Source organism: Macaca thibetana, chromosome 13, assembly GCF_024542745.1.
Source record: "Macaca thibetana thibetana isolate TM-01 chromosome 13, ASM2454274v1, whole genome shotgun sequence".
Taxonomy (NCBI): domain Eukaryota; kingdom Metazoa; phylum Chordata; class Mammalia; order Primates; family Cercopithecidae; genus Macaca; species Macaca thibetana.
In genome coordinates, this window is record NC_065590.1 from 20,554,069 (window position 1) to 20,570,774 (window position 16,706).

At 40.6% G+C, this 16,706-nt stretch overlaps 2 protein-coding genes and 1 non-coding gene across 5 annotated transcripts in view; all 3 read right to left on the bottom strand.

The window, feature by feature from the left end:
* The window catches only part of MRPL35 (mitochondrial ribosomal protein L35), a 536,751-nt gene that overhangs the window by 76,525 nt on the left and 443,520 nt on the right, over window positions 1-16,706 (bottom strand). The gene's annotated exons all lie outside the window — the stretch shown is intronic.
* On the bottom strand, window positions 1,180-16,700 carry PTCD3 (pentatricopeptide repeat domain 3). The gene is made up of 16 exons (XM_050753057.1): window positions 15,642-16,700; window positions 14,326-14,413; window positions 13,894-13,954; window positions 13,525-13,610; window positions 12,120-12,264; window positions 11,429-11,479; window positions 8,679-8,768; window positions 8,301-8,329; window positions 6,976-7,082; window positions 6,121-6,199; window positions 5,941-6,031; window positions 4,990-5,075; window positions 4,391-4,539; window positions 2,804-2,845; window positions 2,245-2,403; window positions 1,180-1,912 (listed from the first exon to the last, which is right to left on the bottom strand). The coding sequence occupies exons 1-16, from the start codon at window positions 15,752-15,754 to the stop codon at window positions 1,822-1,824; spliced, it is 1,467 nt and encodes a 488-aa protein (XP_050609014.1). The 5' UTR covers window positions 15,755-16,700; the 3' UTR covers window positions 1,180-1,821.
* On the bottom strand, window positions 3,355-3,491 carry LOC126934559 (small nucleolar RNA SNORD94). Its single transcript, XR_007719022.1, has one exon. It is a non-coding gene; the product is annotated as a small nucleolar RNA SNORD94 (small nucleolar RNA).

The window sequence follows — 16,706 nt, forward strand, 5'->3', positions numbered from 1 at the left end:
TACTGCCAGTCTGGCTTTTTTTTTGTAGAGCTGGTGTCTCACTATGTTGCCCAGGCTGGTCTCAAACTCCTGGACCTAAGTGATCCTCCTGCCTCTGCCTCCCAAAGTGCTGATTACAGGTGTGAGTCACCATACCCAGAGAGAACATTTTACTGATAGTAGAGGCTAAAGACTATGATAAAATAAGCATTTACAGAGAATGGAGACTTATCCTGTGAGGCCTTAATTTTTCTCTGAGTTCAAGGCAGTTAATTGCTCAGAGTGTGGGTTTGGAGTATCTGTACCACAAATTTAAAAGTACCAAGCTAACAAATCACTCATTTTGAAAAGTCCACTACAAATTCATGGGCCATCTTCCCAGATGGATTTTCTCCTATCAACTCTAGCTGCAGAGCAACATGGTGATTCAGAATTGGCACCTGGATAGGGAGACGCATACCATGAATCTAAGGACTGTATTGAATAGTAAGGCTAACAAGAGTCAGGCATCTGCAGGTGCTGATGAACCAGAGACAGGAAGGGACTGAGTTAACCTTTCAGGTGGCCAGGTTCTCCTTGGAAGCTGTAAACCAAGACTGGAGGCTAATTTCCTCTCTGTCCTGCAAATCTGCTTTGATACGGAGCAATACCCATGGATGCTTAAGTAGCTAGTTACTATATCAGCTTTTTTTTGCGGGGGTTGGGGGGGATTCCTTCAATTAAATGCCCTAAGACCTGACATCCTAAGAGAAAGCACAAACCATACTTTGGTTTCTAAGGATGTGTGACTAGGTCCTGGCCTTCAGAGGATGGCAGACAGATGGGAACACAAGTATTAGTAGACTAGAGCATCTCATAATTGTCAACTCTGGCAAGGTAAAGATGAAGCTCTCATGTGGACAACTCACGGGCTACCTAAGTAAATCTAGGAGCCAGGTATGTGCAAAGTGGCTGGTGGGGGAAGCCTTCATGAAGGCAGGAATGCTGCAAACCTCCACTTACTGCCTTCCAGGACCATTTAAGTCACAGTGGTAAGAGCTGCTAGAAGTAGTCGTTACCAACTTGATTACCAGCAATACACAATGACATCAAGAATACATTCCACATCCTTCTGTCACCACTAGCTCTCATTTCAACCACTAAAATAGGTACCAGCTATAGCAGCTATAGACAAAAAGAAAGGGAGACATGAAACATTCATGGCTGGTCAAGTTAGAAAACTATGGCAATGGCTATATTAACAAAAATGCAAACGTGTACATTAATTACAACATTTATTTACAGTCATTTTACCAGTTGTGCAGCCTAAACTGCCATTATCTTGTTTTAGTCATTCCTAAGAGGCTTATTTCTGACATCGAAATATCCTGAAATTGGGAAACTACTGACCCAACCCCAACTGTGATAGAACTGCATGAACACCTTTCTAAGATGAAGGACCAGCATCACAGCAGCACATCAGGCCAACAAAGGCAGAAGTCCAGCAGCAGGGAGACGCCAATCGCACGAGGACGGCAGCATGAGGTCAGCTCACCGACACTGTAGGTGTGCAGACTTATCCTGATGACAAGAGCCATGGACCTCACCATGTGTCTGAAAACCGCAATGTTGCTACTTAAATGCTAAACCTTTAACAGTGCATTAATAGATGGTTATTAAGTAGCAAATTAGGAGCTTAAATCTACAGAACTGGGCTGTGTACTGACTGTGCCTCACAGTAACAAATTCACCAAATCTTTATCTTGTCTTCTTTGTAACAGTGTTAAATATTAGCATATCTTAGTTCTCAGGTGTGATTCCAGCAGCTACGGTGAGGCCATTGCTGCTCCTGAATCTCCACTTTCATTTGCCTTCACTGGTGTCACTGTCGCTGTCACTGCTGCTGTCAGTATCACTGTCACTGGTCAGTGCAGTTAGGTTACCTAGGGCTTCCCTGTTAAGAAAAGAAAATGGAGGATTACACTGCAATTCAATTAGGTGCTGGGGTTCTTGGTGTCTCTGACACTCACCTATAGCCTATCAGTTTTGAAAGCAGAAAAAGGGACCCTGCAGCTGCATTAAAGTATATTAGGAACAAAAAGATTCTAACAGTCAAATCTAGAGGCCTTCCTGACTTGCATGACAAATGAAATCATCATTAAATTACTACATTCTGACCTTCTGCAAGGAAATACAGGGGATAGAAAGCTATGAACATTTTGAATGGGCAGATGGACGAAAGGTCTGCACCATTTTACAAACTTTCCTTCGTGGTGACCCACTTACTTTTGTTGCAGGTTGATTGCAAAATCAGTCATTACTCTCTGGGTGAGGCCCTCACAACTAGGTAAGCTGAAGGCACTTGCCAGCTTTACTACTTCAATGGCCTGGGAAGGGCTGTTAGATGCTTTTGCACAGTCCATAAACTCATTCAGCAACTCATTTCTGTAAAAGAAAGGCAAAGTGTGAACTTTCTCCAGCCTCTTTAGTAAAACATTTATAGGCAAGATCCAGTATAAGTTCAGTAATAGATTCCCAACAGTACTTCTGGAGACAAAATTAGATGAAGTCTAACATTTATTTTGTTTCCAGTGAGGCTGGAAAGTCTAAAGGGCCAAAGGGATTTTCAATATGACTTCATGATGATCTATTCTGTGTAGCTCATGGTGACCCATGAGCACAGATAAAAAACTGCTTGCCTCAGGACGCCCTGGATAGTAGGGAGTTGACGGTATGCTTGCCTAACAGAAGAGTGCCCAAATGTGGTGGCTAAGGCTGGTGAAGAAATTCCAAATGTGGCTACTTCTAGGCCGTACTCAAAGAGAGCTGACTGATTTCAACTTACCTAGGGATCTTATTATGCTTCCTGAAAAGCCCCAACATTTTCCTGTTCAAGATAGGAAAAAAATTATGAATACTATTAGAAAAACAAGGCAATCAGATACTATAGCTGTCATCCCTCTGTAATCACAGACTAAATGCCCTTTTCTTAACTACACTGTAAGCTCCCAAAGACACACATCTGTGGGCTCTACTAGCTCCCAGCCCTGCGTATACATGAGAATCACCACAGGTGCTTAAACTCCCCAAATGAATCTATACTGCAATTTTCACAGGTAAATCCGATACGCTGCCAATGTCAAGATTTGCTGGTATAGGTTGAATATTCCTGATCCAAAAATGCTCCAAAATCTAAAACCCCATACACTTCTGGTCTCAAGCATTTTGGAAAAGGGATACTCCAACTGTATTTGTCCTCTTGTAGAGGATCACCACTGTCCTAGGGAGGGAATCCATCCTGTGCACAGCTGGAAAAGAGGCAAACAGAACAATGCTGTTTCCCTCTCTTAAAATACGGCAGGGGTTCAGTCTGTCTTAGAATTCTGTTATGAAGAGCAGGCTCAGATTGAGGCAACAGTCTCATGTAAGTGCTCCCCATTAGCCTGCCACACGCAGGACAAAAGAGAAACACATACATTCAGCTCCCATGACTCAGCTGAGGTCCGTACCCCTGCGCCAATCATCACAGCCTGGTAGTATCAAGTGTGTGCCAAACTGCCTGAGTTAACAACCAAATGCCAATGTCATACGTCTCTGTCACTAGCAGCATAGTTGCTAGAGGAGCATGTGTGAGCCGCACCTCAAAGACAAGCCTTCATCATCTTTTCCTGGAGATAGGTGACTGGCAATCGGATGTTCAAATAGTTACTTTCTTGTACAAGGAGCCATGCACAAGCACCTCCCACTCGTGACTCTTAGAACACACATTTATATACAAAACAAAATACAGGAAAACCACCTGTCACTATCCCTACAAAAGATCCTTTTGCTCATTTTTGGAAACATGAATATGGCTAAGGTTCCCATTCACAAAACACAAAAATTAGTATGTGAATGAAATGCTGATAAAAACCAGAATACAGCGGCACCAACCAAGGATGGGTTGTGGTCAAGGCCAAGTTTAGTTAATGTGCGTAAATGCCAGCTTCCAGATGTCTAAGTACACAGCCCACATTTTAAGCTGGAGAGCGGGATGGGAGAAGCATCCAAAAATACTTCAATAACCCAAATGACCAAAACATTTTCAAAACTATGTTTCCTTGATCATGTTTCTTTGATCTTTAGTCCATTTAAGTGGAGTAATGGGGTTAAGTGACTTACTTGTCCATAGACACAGAAAGTAGAAAGGGAAAGATAATTAATTCTCAGCCTATGGTTTGAGAGAACCAGGCCTTATCTCAAATACATCATGCATATTGTCTTCTTCCAAAAGTTTCCTTTTTAGTTGGTATTTGCAAGTTCCCGAATCAAATACTTGTTACATGGCCAAATGAGAGAATGGCCAAATCAGAGAACTTCTACCAGCGTGGGTCAATGTTTTAGATCCAAATACAAAAGCTTCTAAAGTGTAAACTTGTGGTACTGTACTCACCAGGCTTCCTGAGTTCTCCCAGCCCTTAAAAAGAGGACAGCTATACAGTTGAGAGGGATGACTGGCCAATCCTGAGCAGTCTGTCTGATGGGTTGGCTTTCATATGTAGATTTGATATCAGCAGCACAGTCAGCAAATGCCACCTGAAGCTGAGAAGCTTTAGGAGTCAGCAGAACTGCCTAACTGATTTTGTGAGAATTTCAGTTCAGAATTACAGGATCCTTAAATTCTGAGAAATGCATTTTACCATTTGAATATATTATGTGTATAGCACACGAGTAATTAAAAAAGGACCCTGTCCTAAGTATTTTGATTAGCCACAAACTTTCACATTCAGCTATGCATTTCCTTTATAGATGGAGATTTTTTAAAAAGCAAGCTGAAGACAGAAGCTAATTTCATGTTGCCTGTTTTGGACTACAGGAAAGAGGGTAACTTTAAGGACAGATTTCTGCTAAAGGCAAGATATGTTTAGATGTATCATCACTCAAATATGGGTTTGGGTGGCAGAACTCTCCATAATGGCAGATGAAACTGGGGAAGCTAGCCTTAAGACCTCAGTATGGGAGGATATACTGGCTGGAGAGTTTCAGGCCTACCTCTGGTGGGTGTTTGTCCCTTGCCATGAGCATCAGGATCTCTTCTCTCAGGTCGTTGCGGAACTTGAAACCATATTCTTTACTATCTTGAGACAAGAAAGGAACAAGGAGTGATCATTGTTATGTAAAACCAACACTCTCTTGTTCACTGTCAACCTATTTTTTGCTCGGTAAAAATAAGTTGCTGTTATTTATTCTAGGCTTATCCCAGGATTCCAGAAACCCACCAGGATTCAAGGTGGAACAAATGTAAAAGCCAATGCCTGGGCCTTGTTCCAGTGAAGTGTTTGTTCATCACAGCACGTGCACTACATGGGAGCGGTCACCAGCTCCACGTGGTAAGACACTGTTTTATAGCACTTGGGAATTTTTGATATACTTTTATTACTCATTACAGCAGTCTTGTGAAGCAGGAGGGCAGGACTAGAGCCTACTTACTTATAATACAGTAGTCACCTAGTGGAAGATACAGAGTATCTATTTCATTTTGCAGTCAAGTTATACACATAAGACAGACCAGTACACACACCCGTGATGCGTGACGCTCATGGCTATTACTTGGAATCATAATCATCACTGACTGGTTAGCAAAGTGAGGCCACACTGGCACAGAGGAATTGCACAGGCTCTCGGATCCAAGGCCTTCATTCAGATTTAGGGTCTGCTACGTCATCAGCACTTACTTTCTTTGGGTCATATCACACAACAGGTGCACAAAACTCAGCTCATTCCTATGTCACCAAGGGACTGACTTAAGTCATTTTCAACAAATTTTTCTCCTGATAGTCAACATGCAACATGAGCACGTGACCTTGAAGTAGCTCTCAACTAACACATTCAGTTCAGTCAAAATGGAAGTTTTCATCCCTAACAGTAATGTTAACACATTCATTATCAAAACAGAAGATACTGAGGTGACATGCACCTGGACACATACAAAGTAAAACGGACCTTTCCAAATTTGAGGAATCATTTCTAGCCGATTGGCCACATCCAGTGCTTGGAGAAGATGTATCAATGTTTGGGAGTGGGGAAAGCAGACCTGATTAAGAGAAACACATTTTTAAAGCATTAATCTACAGAAACCCAATTCATCTAGAATGATAAATAACAAGTAATGAACCATCTTACTGAAGGTATCAGGTCCTCATACCACTTCAAGGTGACATCAATTTGCTCCATTAGACAAATCAAATCAAAGAACTTGGAACTGTGATGAAGGCAAAAAGTATGTTTAGTCTAAAGTCCCTATGTCTAACAACAGGGGAAATAATGAGTGAAATTACAGCATATTATATGTTACAAAGAATTTCAAAATACTGACAATTTCAAGTTAAACGAGCCAATACTTGGTTTAAGAGCTGCCAGTATATGCTGACTTCCCAACTAAACACCTTACCCTCACCGGGTCATTTCTAACTGTTTCCTCTGTCTACTCTTACGTCATGGTGAATAGATACTGAACTTCAAATTCATTTTAGAAACATTCAATGTGAAACAAGGATTTGGATACACAGAAAACGATTCTCACACATCTGTTAACATGCTGCCTTCTTAAATTCATGTTCTTATCTGCCTAAAAGCAAACCCATTTAGGGAGTATCTCTGGGTTCCAGTATCTTGATCTTTGAATACAAAAGCAAGGCAGGTGAGAGGAAATCTTCAGGGCTCACCCTGCTATGACAATTTGAAAATGTAAAATGAGAGGGGGTAGAGGAAAAAGATATGTAGATTTTAATCTGTTGCCAAAAAAAAAAAAAAAAAAAAAAAAAAAAAAAAAAAAAACTCAAAGGACACAAACTAGTACAGTCTTTCAAATCTGGCAGTTTTACCACTGCTTTAATTCCTAAGTGCTCAATTAACATGTCCTATTAGATCACTGGCATGCTGCCTGAAACCAGAGGTGAGGTATGAAGGGACATCAACAGCCTCCCACTTGCAGAATATGGTAACTCATGCAAAAGGATACATTTCCAACACACTTACTAATAGAAATTACGCTGATGATCAAGTCCAATGAATTTCCGGTTGTCTCCAGTATTTAAAAGGTCATGTATTTGGTAGGCAAGTTCTAGATCTCTGAGAGATGAGCACTGAAAATTTGCAAGTAGTAAGTATCACTCTGATACCCTGTCAGCCACGTGGTTCACAAATGAATAAAAACAGTAGAGCGTCTTGTGAAAATACTTAATGTTGATTAAATGTATTATTGGTTGACAGCAAATAAGTTACAAGAAATGGGGGGAGACAAATCCCAAGTCCTGTGAAATTTATTACTATATTATTTTAATTTAGCAATTATACCATTAGAAATTAATCCTATAACAACATCTGGTCAAGCGCACAAAAGACACCTGCGGTGCAGAGTCTGGACTAGTAAAAATCTCCATGAAGTAATCCCAAAATCTACCCACAGGAAAGTTAAGTTATAGTTCTTACTATGAAATACTGATTGCTGTCAATAAATAAAACACCCTGAAAGTATGCCTGGATATACATACACTTGAGTACCCAGAGTAAATACCTTGGTAGGATCCACACTAAATATTAGGTTGGTGCAAAAGTAATTGTGGTCTTTGCCATTGAAAGTAGCGGCTTCTATAATTGCGGTTTTTGCCACTGAAAGTAATGGCAAAAGCCACAATTACTTTTGCACCAATCTAATAGTAAAGCAATTAAATTACCCTTAGGGAACAGGGTTCATCTTAAAACTGCTTGAAATTTTTCCTACGATAAGCACGATTAAATAAACTAATATAAAAACCATTATCAATTTTAACTTACTAATAGGCAAATCCGAAATATTATGGAAGCTTATCTGTTCGAGGGCATGAAAAACATCAACGTAAACAATAAACAAAGGGTAGGGACAGTATGTGATTGAAAAGTACAGATTTTAGGCCAGCTGTGTTGGTTCACGCCTGTAATCCCCAGCACTTTGGGAAGTAGTCAGGAGTTCAAGACCAGCCTGGTCAACATGGTGAAACTCCATCTCTACCAAAAAAAAATACAAAAATTAGCCAGGTGTGGTGGCGCACACCTGCAGTCCCAGCTATTCAAGAGGCTGAGGCAGGAGAATCGCTTGAACCCAGGAGGCAGAGGTTGTGGTGAGCCACTGCACTCCAGCGTGGGTGACACAGTGAACCTCTATCTCTAAGAGAAAAAAAAAATTATAGATTTTAGAGAAAGAAGAAAAAACAGAAGCAAAGACATGACTGAAGAGTTAGAAAATGAAAGGAACCAGGAAGAACCCTCCAGCTACAGATAAATTTAGGAAATGGATAGTGAATTAATAAAGAAATGATACTTACTACACTCATGGCTGACTGAAAAAACTTATCTGAAAATCAAAGTTCACAAGAGCTTTGGTTACAATGGATAAAATATATTTTCAAGTCAGTAACATTAACAAAAATCCCGCCAACAAAACTGGTAACATGTAAAATAAAGCTACGAACGTAAAAACTTAAAGAGAGGCAGGAACGTGCCACACACATTTTGGCTTTCTCAGAAAGATCATGGCAAATATTACTAAGCTATATACACCTACTATGTACTCAAATTTATTTAAAAAATAGAAAAAAAAATACTACTAAGCTATATAGGGATCACGAGGCCTCTAACTGGCATTCAGGGAAACCAGCCCTCTGTCTTTAGAGGAGGAAAACACAAGTGATTTCTGTACATACCATCATCCGGGTCCTTTGCAGAAAATCTCTTTCCCATTAATTCATTCATTATATCATAAATGATGAAGGATGATCTATTTGAAGGGTTTCCTGCAGAAACAAGAAAGCAAATGTGTTTAATCCACTTCCTTTACCACCACCAACCTCACAGTACCTAGTACAAAGGGACACATTTCTCCTTCCTTCACCTCCAGCCTAAGTCCTCGCATAGAGCTGGGTGGAGGCCAATGCTTGCTAAAGGAACCACTACACCCTGCAGAGAGCAATTCTCTGTAAAATCTGGAATAATCACAGGTCTCTATTCATGTGCTCCACTGAGACTTCCCCTTTCTTTAGGCTCTTCACATGAAGCCTGACTTACTGGAGTAGGAGGCAGACAGTAACACACACTCCCTCACCAAACCAGCATACTTAGAAAAACTTTTTTTTTTTTTTTTTTTTTTTGAGATGGAGTGATGCACTGTTGCCCTGGCTGGAGTGCAATGGCACAATCTCGGCTCACTGCAACCTCTGCTTCCCGGGTTCAACCGAGTTTCCTGCCTCAGCCTCCCGAGCAGCTGGGACTACAGGCCTCTGCCACCACGCCTGGCTAATTTTTTGTAATTTTAGTAGAGACGGGGTTTCCCCATGTTGGTCAGCCTGGTCTTGAACTCCTGATCTCATGATCTGCCTGCCTCAGCCTCCCAAAGTGCTGGGACTACAGGCACGAGCCACTGCGCCCAACCAAAAATGTTTTTTGCTAGTAATCATTTGTGTTCCCTTTAAATATAATCAGAATGAGGTCAAGAAAAAGTAAACTAGAATGGACAGGGCAGTGCTTAAAAATAATGTGAGCTGAGCACTAATAGGTCAGAAAATCATCTGCAATATTCCCAGTCAAATATTTCTCTACACTCTGTTCCCTACCTGTTCTGTGTGTTCGTGGTAGCAGAGTTGTAATGACAGTGCAGATAGTTTCACAATTTGCTCAAGCATGTTTCCCTTTGCTAACATTCTTAATTTTATCAGTTACATAATATTCTCTTTTCAATGTATTGTTTCTTGGCTAATTTAGGCTTTCTCTTTTGGGTCAATTCCTAGAAATTATTATTATTATTGAGACAGGGTCTTGCTCTGTCACCTAGGCTGGAGTGCAGTGGGACAAATGCAGCTTACTACAGTTTCCACCTCCTGGCCACAAGCAATCCTCCCGCCTCACACTCCTGAGTAGCTGGGACTACAGGGGTGCGCCACCATGTCCAGCTACTTTTTTCATGTTTAGTAGACATGCAGGTCTCTCTGTGTTGTCCAGGTTGTTTTCAAACTCCTGGGCTCAAGCAATCCTCCTGTCTCGGCTTCCTAAATTGCTGGGATTACAGGCGTAAGCCAAAATTTTTATTGCAGACAGGCAATTTATATACATAAGACAAACCAACACAGCTCCCCCAGATTCCCCATCCCCCAGTCCTGGCTGTTACTTAGGAAATGTAAGTACATCTGACTTTGATTAGCAATTGAACCAGTGATGAGAGTTACAGAGGAAAGGAATATACTTTGGGGTCAGAAATACTAGCTCCATCACAATCTCACCAAGGTTGAGTAAAATTTTAGGGGACACAATTATGGAAACTTTATCTGTTTCCAAGGTACAGTCAATTAACTGTTTGGTTCCTTTTCCTAAAGATAAAATTTGCCTATACAGGTGATGATATGGATTTTACAAAATTAGTCCTCCAAACCAGAGAGAATCAAGTTCTCTTCTGTAATTTTTATAGTCTATCACGAGAAAGAATGACTAGAACTGTCAATTCTGAACTCAAGGGTTATTTCTTAGGCTGGGGATAAATGGATAAGAACTAAAAGATTCTGAGTGTCTCATATGTGCCTTCCAAACACAGTAGCAGACACGGTGTGGAACTCATTTAACTACCACACCCTGCTGCTATTCCTCAGGTAGGTATCCAGTCACTTTGACATAGCTGGTAAATAAATGATAGAGCCGACATCTCAGTGCAGGTGTGTCTCTCTCCAAAGTCCATCTACAGAGCAGAGCTCCCACTGGAACTGACCTAAAAGTGGACAACGAATGGAGCCTTGAGGTCCTCCCAAAAGGCTTCACAATAAGTTTACCTTTCCTCTGAAGCAGCAACGTCCACAAACTTTTGGCAAAGATGGAAATGTTCTGAACCTGCATCACTGAACATGGTAGCCACTAGACACATGGCTACTGAGCACTAACGTGACAAAATAATTTATTATTTTACTTAATTTTAATTAACTGGCCACATGTGGCTAGTGGTTACGGTATTAAATAGCATAGCTCCAGAGAACAAAAGGGACTTCAGCCAAAATACATTCTAACCATTCCTGTTTGTACAACATCACTGACAGTACATTCCATAACCCTCTCCCCTCCAGCTCAAGTTTCATACCATAAACAAGATTGCTAACCTCAAGAATAATTTTAGGTAGTAAGACCCTGCCCAATAAAAAAAATCAGCTGGGCATGCTGGTAGGCATCTGTAATCCCAACTACTCAGGAGGCTAAGGAGGGAGGACTGCTTGAGCCCAGGAGTTCAAGGCTGCAATGAGCAAGATCCTATCTCTAAAAAAAAAGCCACAACTTTCTGCTCAGGCTGTACAGGTTAATTTACAAATTATCTTTTCTTAATTCATATGCAGAGAAGATAACCTGCAACAATTAATCACATAAATTCAAGAAAGCTGGTCAATTTTCTATATAAATTAACACAGTTTAAGGCCATACATACCAGGCTGATAAAACAGCTGAATAATATGGTGATACGTTGCAAGCGAGGGTTCTCGAATTACCAGGTGAATAGAAAAAATAAACAATGAGGTAAACACACAGCAATCCAAAATATAGTTTACTGAGACACACTGAATTTAAAACATATTAATGTTAATATTTAAGCAATAGATGCATTTCTATTCCTTTGAACAAAGATATTTTCCAACTCATTAATGTAAAGGTGAAAAACTATCATAAAGACTTAATCACTTTTTGAAAGTCCAAATACTTATTAGTCACATTCTTCACTGAGAACAGTAAAATATATTTAAGTGAATTGATTCCCAAAGCAACTTTCAATAAAGTAACTAATGAAAAATATACAATACACTAGCACACACTTAGGTTCAAATACCTAATTATGCTGGAAAAATGTCATGAATTTAAAACTAGCTAACTCAAAGCAATCACTTCTCCTCAGATTCAACAGAACCATAAACAAAGTACCTAAAATACTAATGAACACTAAGATGATAAAGACACTCCCACCATAAGTACAGTACATTTAATTTAATGTGCCAAACATGGAAACAAAATTTCCAGCATATTATGTAAGCAGAAGAAGAATTTAAAGGTCTTTGCTTATGTTGACCTGAAACTTCTGGCTGGCACAGTCTCTGTCTTCAGAGGAATCAAGGGCGCATCCTCACCTATTCCAATGGCTTTCATTTCACGTAAAAGTTGTAAGGCTGGCAATCTTGCAATCACATGAAATCTTCGGAGACATTTCAGAATGGTATTAAAAGTCTGCAGATTTGGTTTCACGTTCTGTGCAACCATGTGTCTTAGCAGCTCCTAGTTGAATAAAAAACAAGTATCTTTCATGCCTGGGTAATCTGTCCAATAATCTGTTTCATACAAAATAAAGAATTCAGCGTTCTTGCTTATGTTTAAAGCAGGTTAGTAACTATATCCCTATTTTAAGAACTGTTTATTAATTAGCAGGTTCCATAATTCTGCCTTTTAAAGAAGCCTGCTAATTCAAACACCCACCCCACTTGATCAAGGTGGTCAACTGTCTTCAGTCTTCTACCAAGGAGAGTTTTCCAAGAAAAGACTCAAAAGTAATAGACCAGTATGATATAAAAAAGTAGTTTTTTTGGTTGTTTTTTTTTTTTTTTTTGAGACGGAGTTTCGCTCTTGTTGCCCTGGCTGGAGTGCAGGGGCGCAATCTTGAGTTGAGGGGATTCTCCTGCCTCAGTCTCCTGAGTAGCTGGGACTATAGGCGTGCACCACTAGGGCTGGCTAATTTTTGTATTTTTAGTAGAGACGGGGTTTCACCATGTTAGTCAGGCTGGTCACAAACTCCTGACCTCAGGTAACCCACCCACCTCAGCCTCAAAGTGCTGGGATTATAGGCATGAGCCACCGTGCCCAGCCGTTTCTGTTCTTAAGTTACTAGGCAAGAATCAATCCAGTGATTTCAACTTTTTGAACTTACACCTGATAGGAATTTGACAGCAAATATGCATTACTTTGTAACAGAAAAACTATTATGAAAAATAAATGAATAAAATGGTCCAGAATTCTAGCTGTATACTCTGGGTCAAGTAACCTTTTCTTCTCATGTGCCAGACAGAGCTGAGCTCCAGGGCTGCGGAAAGGGTAGTGAACAGTTAACTGCTACACAGTGACTGCCATGCACATGCTCATAAATGCTATCTCCAGCCCATATACTTTTTTCTTTTTTTTTTTTTTTTTTTTTTTTGAGAAGGAGTCTTGCTCTGTTGCCAAAGCTGGAGTGCAGTGGCACAATCTCTGCTCACAGCAACCTCTACCTCCCGGGTTCAATCGATTCTCTTGCCTCAGCCTCCCAAGTAGCTGGGATTACAGGCATGTACCACCACGCCCGGCTTTGTTTGTACTTTTAGTAGAGACGGGTTTCACCATGTTGGCCAGGCTGGTCTCGAACTCCTGGCCTCAGGTGATCTGCCCGCCTCGGCCTCCCAAAGTGCTGGTATCACAGGTTTGAGCCACCACACCTGGCCAGCCCATCTATTTCTGGCAAAGAGTATTTAAGCCCTATTAAAAAATAAACTGAGGATTCCTCCTTACCAGTATATCACTCCATTTTGCCTCAAATTTCTCATTTATCACGAATACTGTTGCTTCAATCACTGCATTAAATGTGTACACATCAGCTGTAAAATAAAAAAATGATAAAATTTGGGGTTGAAGATGAATCCCTAAATGGCTGAGTTTAAGGCAAAGCAGTCATTCCTATGTGTCCCTTGGCTAATCACATGCCCACAAAACTGGAAAACCACTCTCCTTTCTGGATCTCTACTCTTGCTTCAATCACCTATGCCTCAGGAAAAGACAAAGTATAGGCCAATGACCGAGGCAAGATCCAAAGCCTTCACACAGACAATTAAGAGAAAGAAGGAAATGGAGAAAGGGATGGAGGGGAGTTCTCAAACTCACCATGGAGTCTGTTGTTTAGTAACTCAGTGTACAAGTTTAACGCCTGCTCATAAGCTCGGTGCTGGAAAAGGAAAAGGAAAAATTAAGCATCATCAAATTCATTTACTTAAGAAGTCCTTGCACATTTCTGTCTTAGAGTTTGGTAACATAGCTCAGGCTCAATAGATCAGGCTCCTGTTCTCATGAAGCTCATACTCTAGTGCAGTGGTTTTCTATCTACTGGTAATGCCTGAACATATTTTTATTTGTCACAACTGAAAGTGGGGGAGGAGTGTACTACTCGCATCCAGTGGGTAGAACCCAGAGAGCTACTAACATCCTACACAGGACAGACCCCACAACAAATTATCTGACCCAAAATGTTAGTGGTTCTGAGGCTGAAACACCCTGATTGGTGGAAATTAAAGATAAAAATAAATAAAACAAATGTACCTTCACCATTCCTCGGATCATTGTGCAATAGGAATGTGCATTTTTCTCTGGCATTAGAGAAAAGATTCTCTCAGCATTGTTTTTTGCTCTAGACACAAAAGAGTAAATGTGAACCCGGGCAACAGGAAATACCAATCAGAGCTACCACCATTTACTGACGGTTTATTATGTTCCAGGCAATGTGCCAAGTACTTTACATGCATTATCTCAATTCTTACAGGGCGTTATGGTTATCATCATTTTGAAAATGGGCAAAATCAAGACTTAACAATCTTAATGTGTTGTCGGGGCTTTGCAGGTTAAGTGGCAGAATTAGAATTGAAAATGAAAAGTTTATAAACAAGTATATAAATATCTATGCATTAAAAACAAGAAGCAACTGTATGACAAGGTCCCTAGTAAAGATTCCTCATCCTTCTTCAATCTTCAGCTGCTACTTCCCAGAGGCAAAATGGTTTCTTTTGGAGGATCCTTCTGGTCATATTCTAGCATATGTACTTTCATCTCTTCTCCCACGGCCTCCCGGGTTTAAGTGATTCTCCCGCCTCCACCTCCGGAGTAGCTGGAATTACAGGCACATGCCACCACCCCTAACTAATTGTTGTATTTTTAGTAGAGATGGGGTTTCACCATGTTAGTCAGGCTGGTCTCAAAACTCCTGACCTCAAGTGATCCACTCACCTCGGCCTCCCACGGTGCCAGGATTACAGGCGTGAGGCATCGCGTCCAGCCTACCCCAAGGAATTTAACCTTTCATCCTATCAAATTCATCACTTCAGTAACGATTTTAGATAATCATGGTAGCTTTCCCTTTCCAGACATTCACATGAAATATCCTCCTTTTAGACACCCAGCTAACTTAAATTCTCCAGCATAATTATTATCTTTCATTTAAACTGCTGTGTACGTCTACATGTTGGTCAGTGGTCTTAATTTAGCAGTACACTCTAGTGTCCATGATACTTTTAGTAAACAAAAGTATTAAATCTTTCAGAATTAGAGGTATATATTCCAAGGTAGCACTGTTAATGAAACTACCAAAGGAACCATACCATATGAAAGTTATGCAGAGTTAAACAGATGAGGGGAAAAAAAAAGGGTCAACCTCTCAACAGATTCTTGTGTTGCTGAATGGAGATAAAGACCCTACTGAAAAATGGTCTAAATGTATAGGAATACAAATAGTGAAATTTATATTGCACAATAAAAATCAATTATTTAAGAACATCACAAGAAAACATCTTCACGGGGTGATGGGGCATATTCCATGTACTGTAAGACATTGTAATTCAAGGTTCTAATTACGTGTGACATACCGCCATGTAACTCCAAACTGATGACCAGCTTGCCTCCTAGATTTATTGTTATTTTCCTCTTCCTGAAATGAATAATCATCAAGAGAAATAAAAGTTAAGGTGATGGAATGCATTTCCCAGACTACTCAAAATCAGAAAGGCAAAGGAACTCAGAAAAATAAAGGAAACACAGATCCAGCAGATGGCAAAGAGGAAGTCCAATAACGCTTACACCTATACATTTAATTTCTTAAGTGCAAATCAGATGAAAAGCCAAGTTGACCCTCAAAGCAACAAGTGACAGCGTGGAGACAAGATGAAGCCATTTCCCTGTATGGCCTGGTCCTCAGATAGAAAGAGGAAAACCAACCAACACATCCTATTTGCTCAGGGACTACATCTGGCTTGATCCATACAGATAAACTGTCATAATTAGGGTGAAACCAAGATAAACAACATATACTTAATGTCTAACACTCACCCAAGCAAACTAAGACTTCTATTTTTGTTTTTGTTTTTTTCCTGAAACAGTCTCGCTCTGTCACCCAGGATGCAGTGCAGTGGCATGGTCTCGGCTCACTGCAACTTCCACCTCCTGGGTTCAAGCAATTCTCCTGCCTCAGCCTCCTGAGTAGCTGTGACTACAGGTGCCTACCACCATGCCTAGATAATTTTTTGTATTTTTTTTTTAAGTAAAGACGGGGTTTCACCATGTTAGCCAGGATGGTCTTGATCTCCTGACCTCATGATCCACCCACCTTGGCGTCCCAAACTGTTGGGATTACAAGTGTGAGCCACTGCACCCAGCAAGACTTCTTACAAGACTAAATCTTGTCTTTATTTATAAACCAAGGTCTGGGATGAAGCTGACATAGAGCAATACAGGCTTGGTTGGCATTGCAGAGGTCAGTGCTGGCTCTGTAGCCTGCTGCCTCAAGAGGTGGGGCTGGAGAGGTAGAGGGCCAACCAGAGCAGGGCTTCAGGAAGTGATGCTCTGGAAAGTGAAGTGTAACTGCAACCTACTGCCTATGCACTTTTTAAAATGTAAGGTTCTCTACATAAACAATCCACATTTGGCCAGGTGCA

Excerpts from the sequence above, each read along its gene's own strand:
- PTCD3 (XM_050753057.1), bottom strand. The coding sequence starts at position 15,754 with ATGCATTCCATCACCTTAACTTTTATTTCTCTTGATGATTATTCATTT. Across the intron at positions 13,611-13,893 it reads ACTAAACAACAGACTCCATG|CTGATGTGTACACATTTAAT; the intron begins GTGAGTTTGAGA and ends TTTATTTTACAG. Across the intron at positions 6,032-6,120 it reads ATGAGGACCTGATACCTTCA|GTCTGCTTTCCCCACTCCCA; the intron begins GTAAGATGGTTC and ends TCTCTTAATCAG.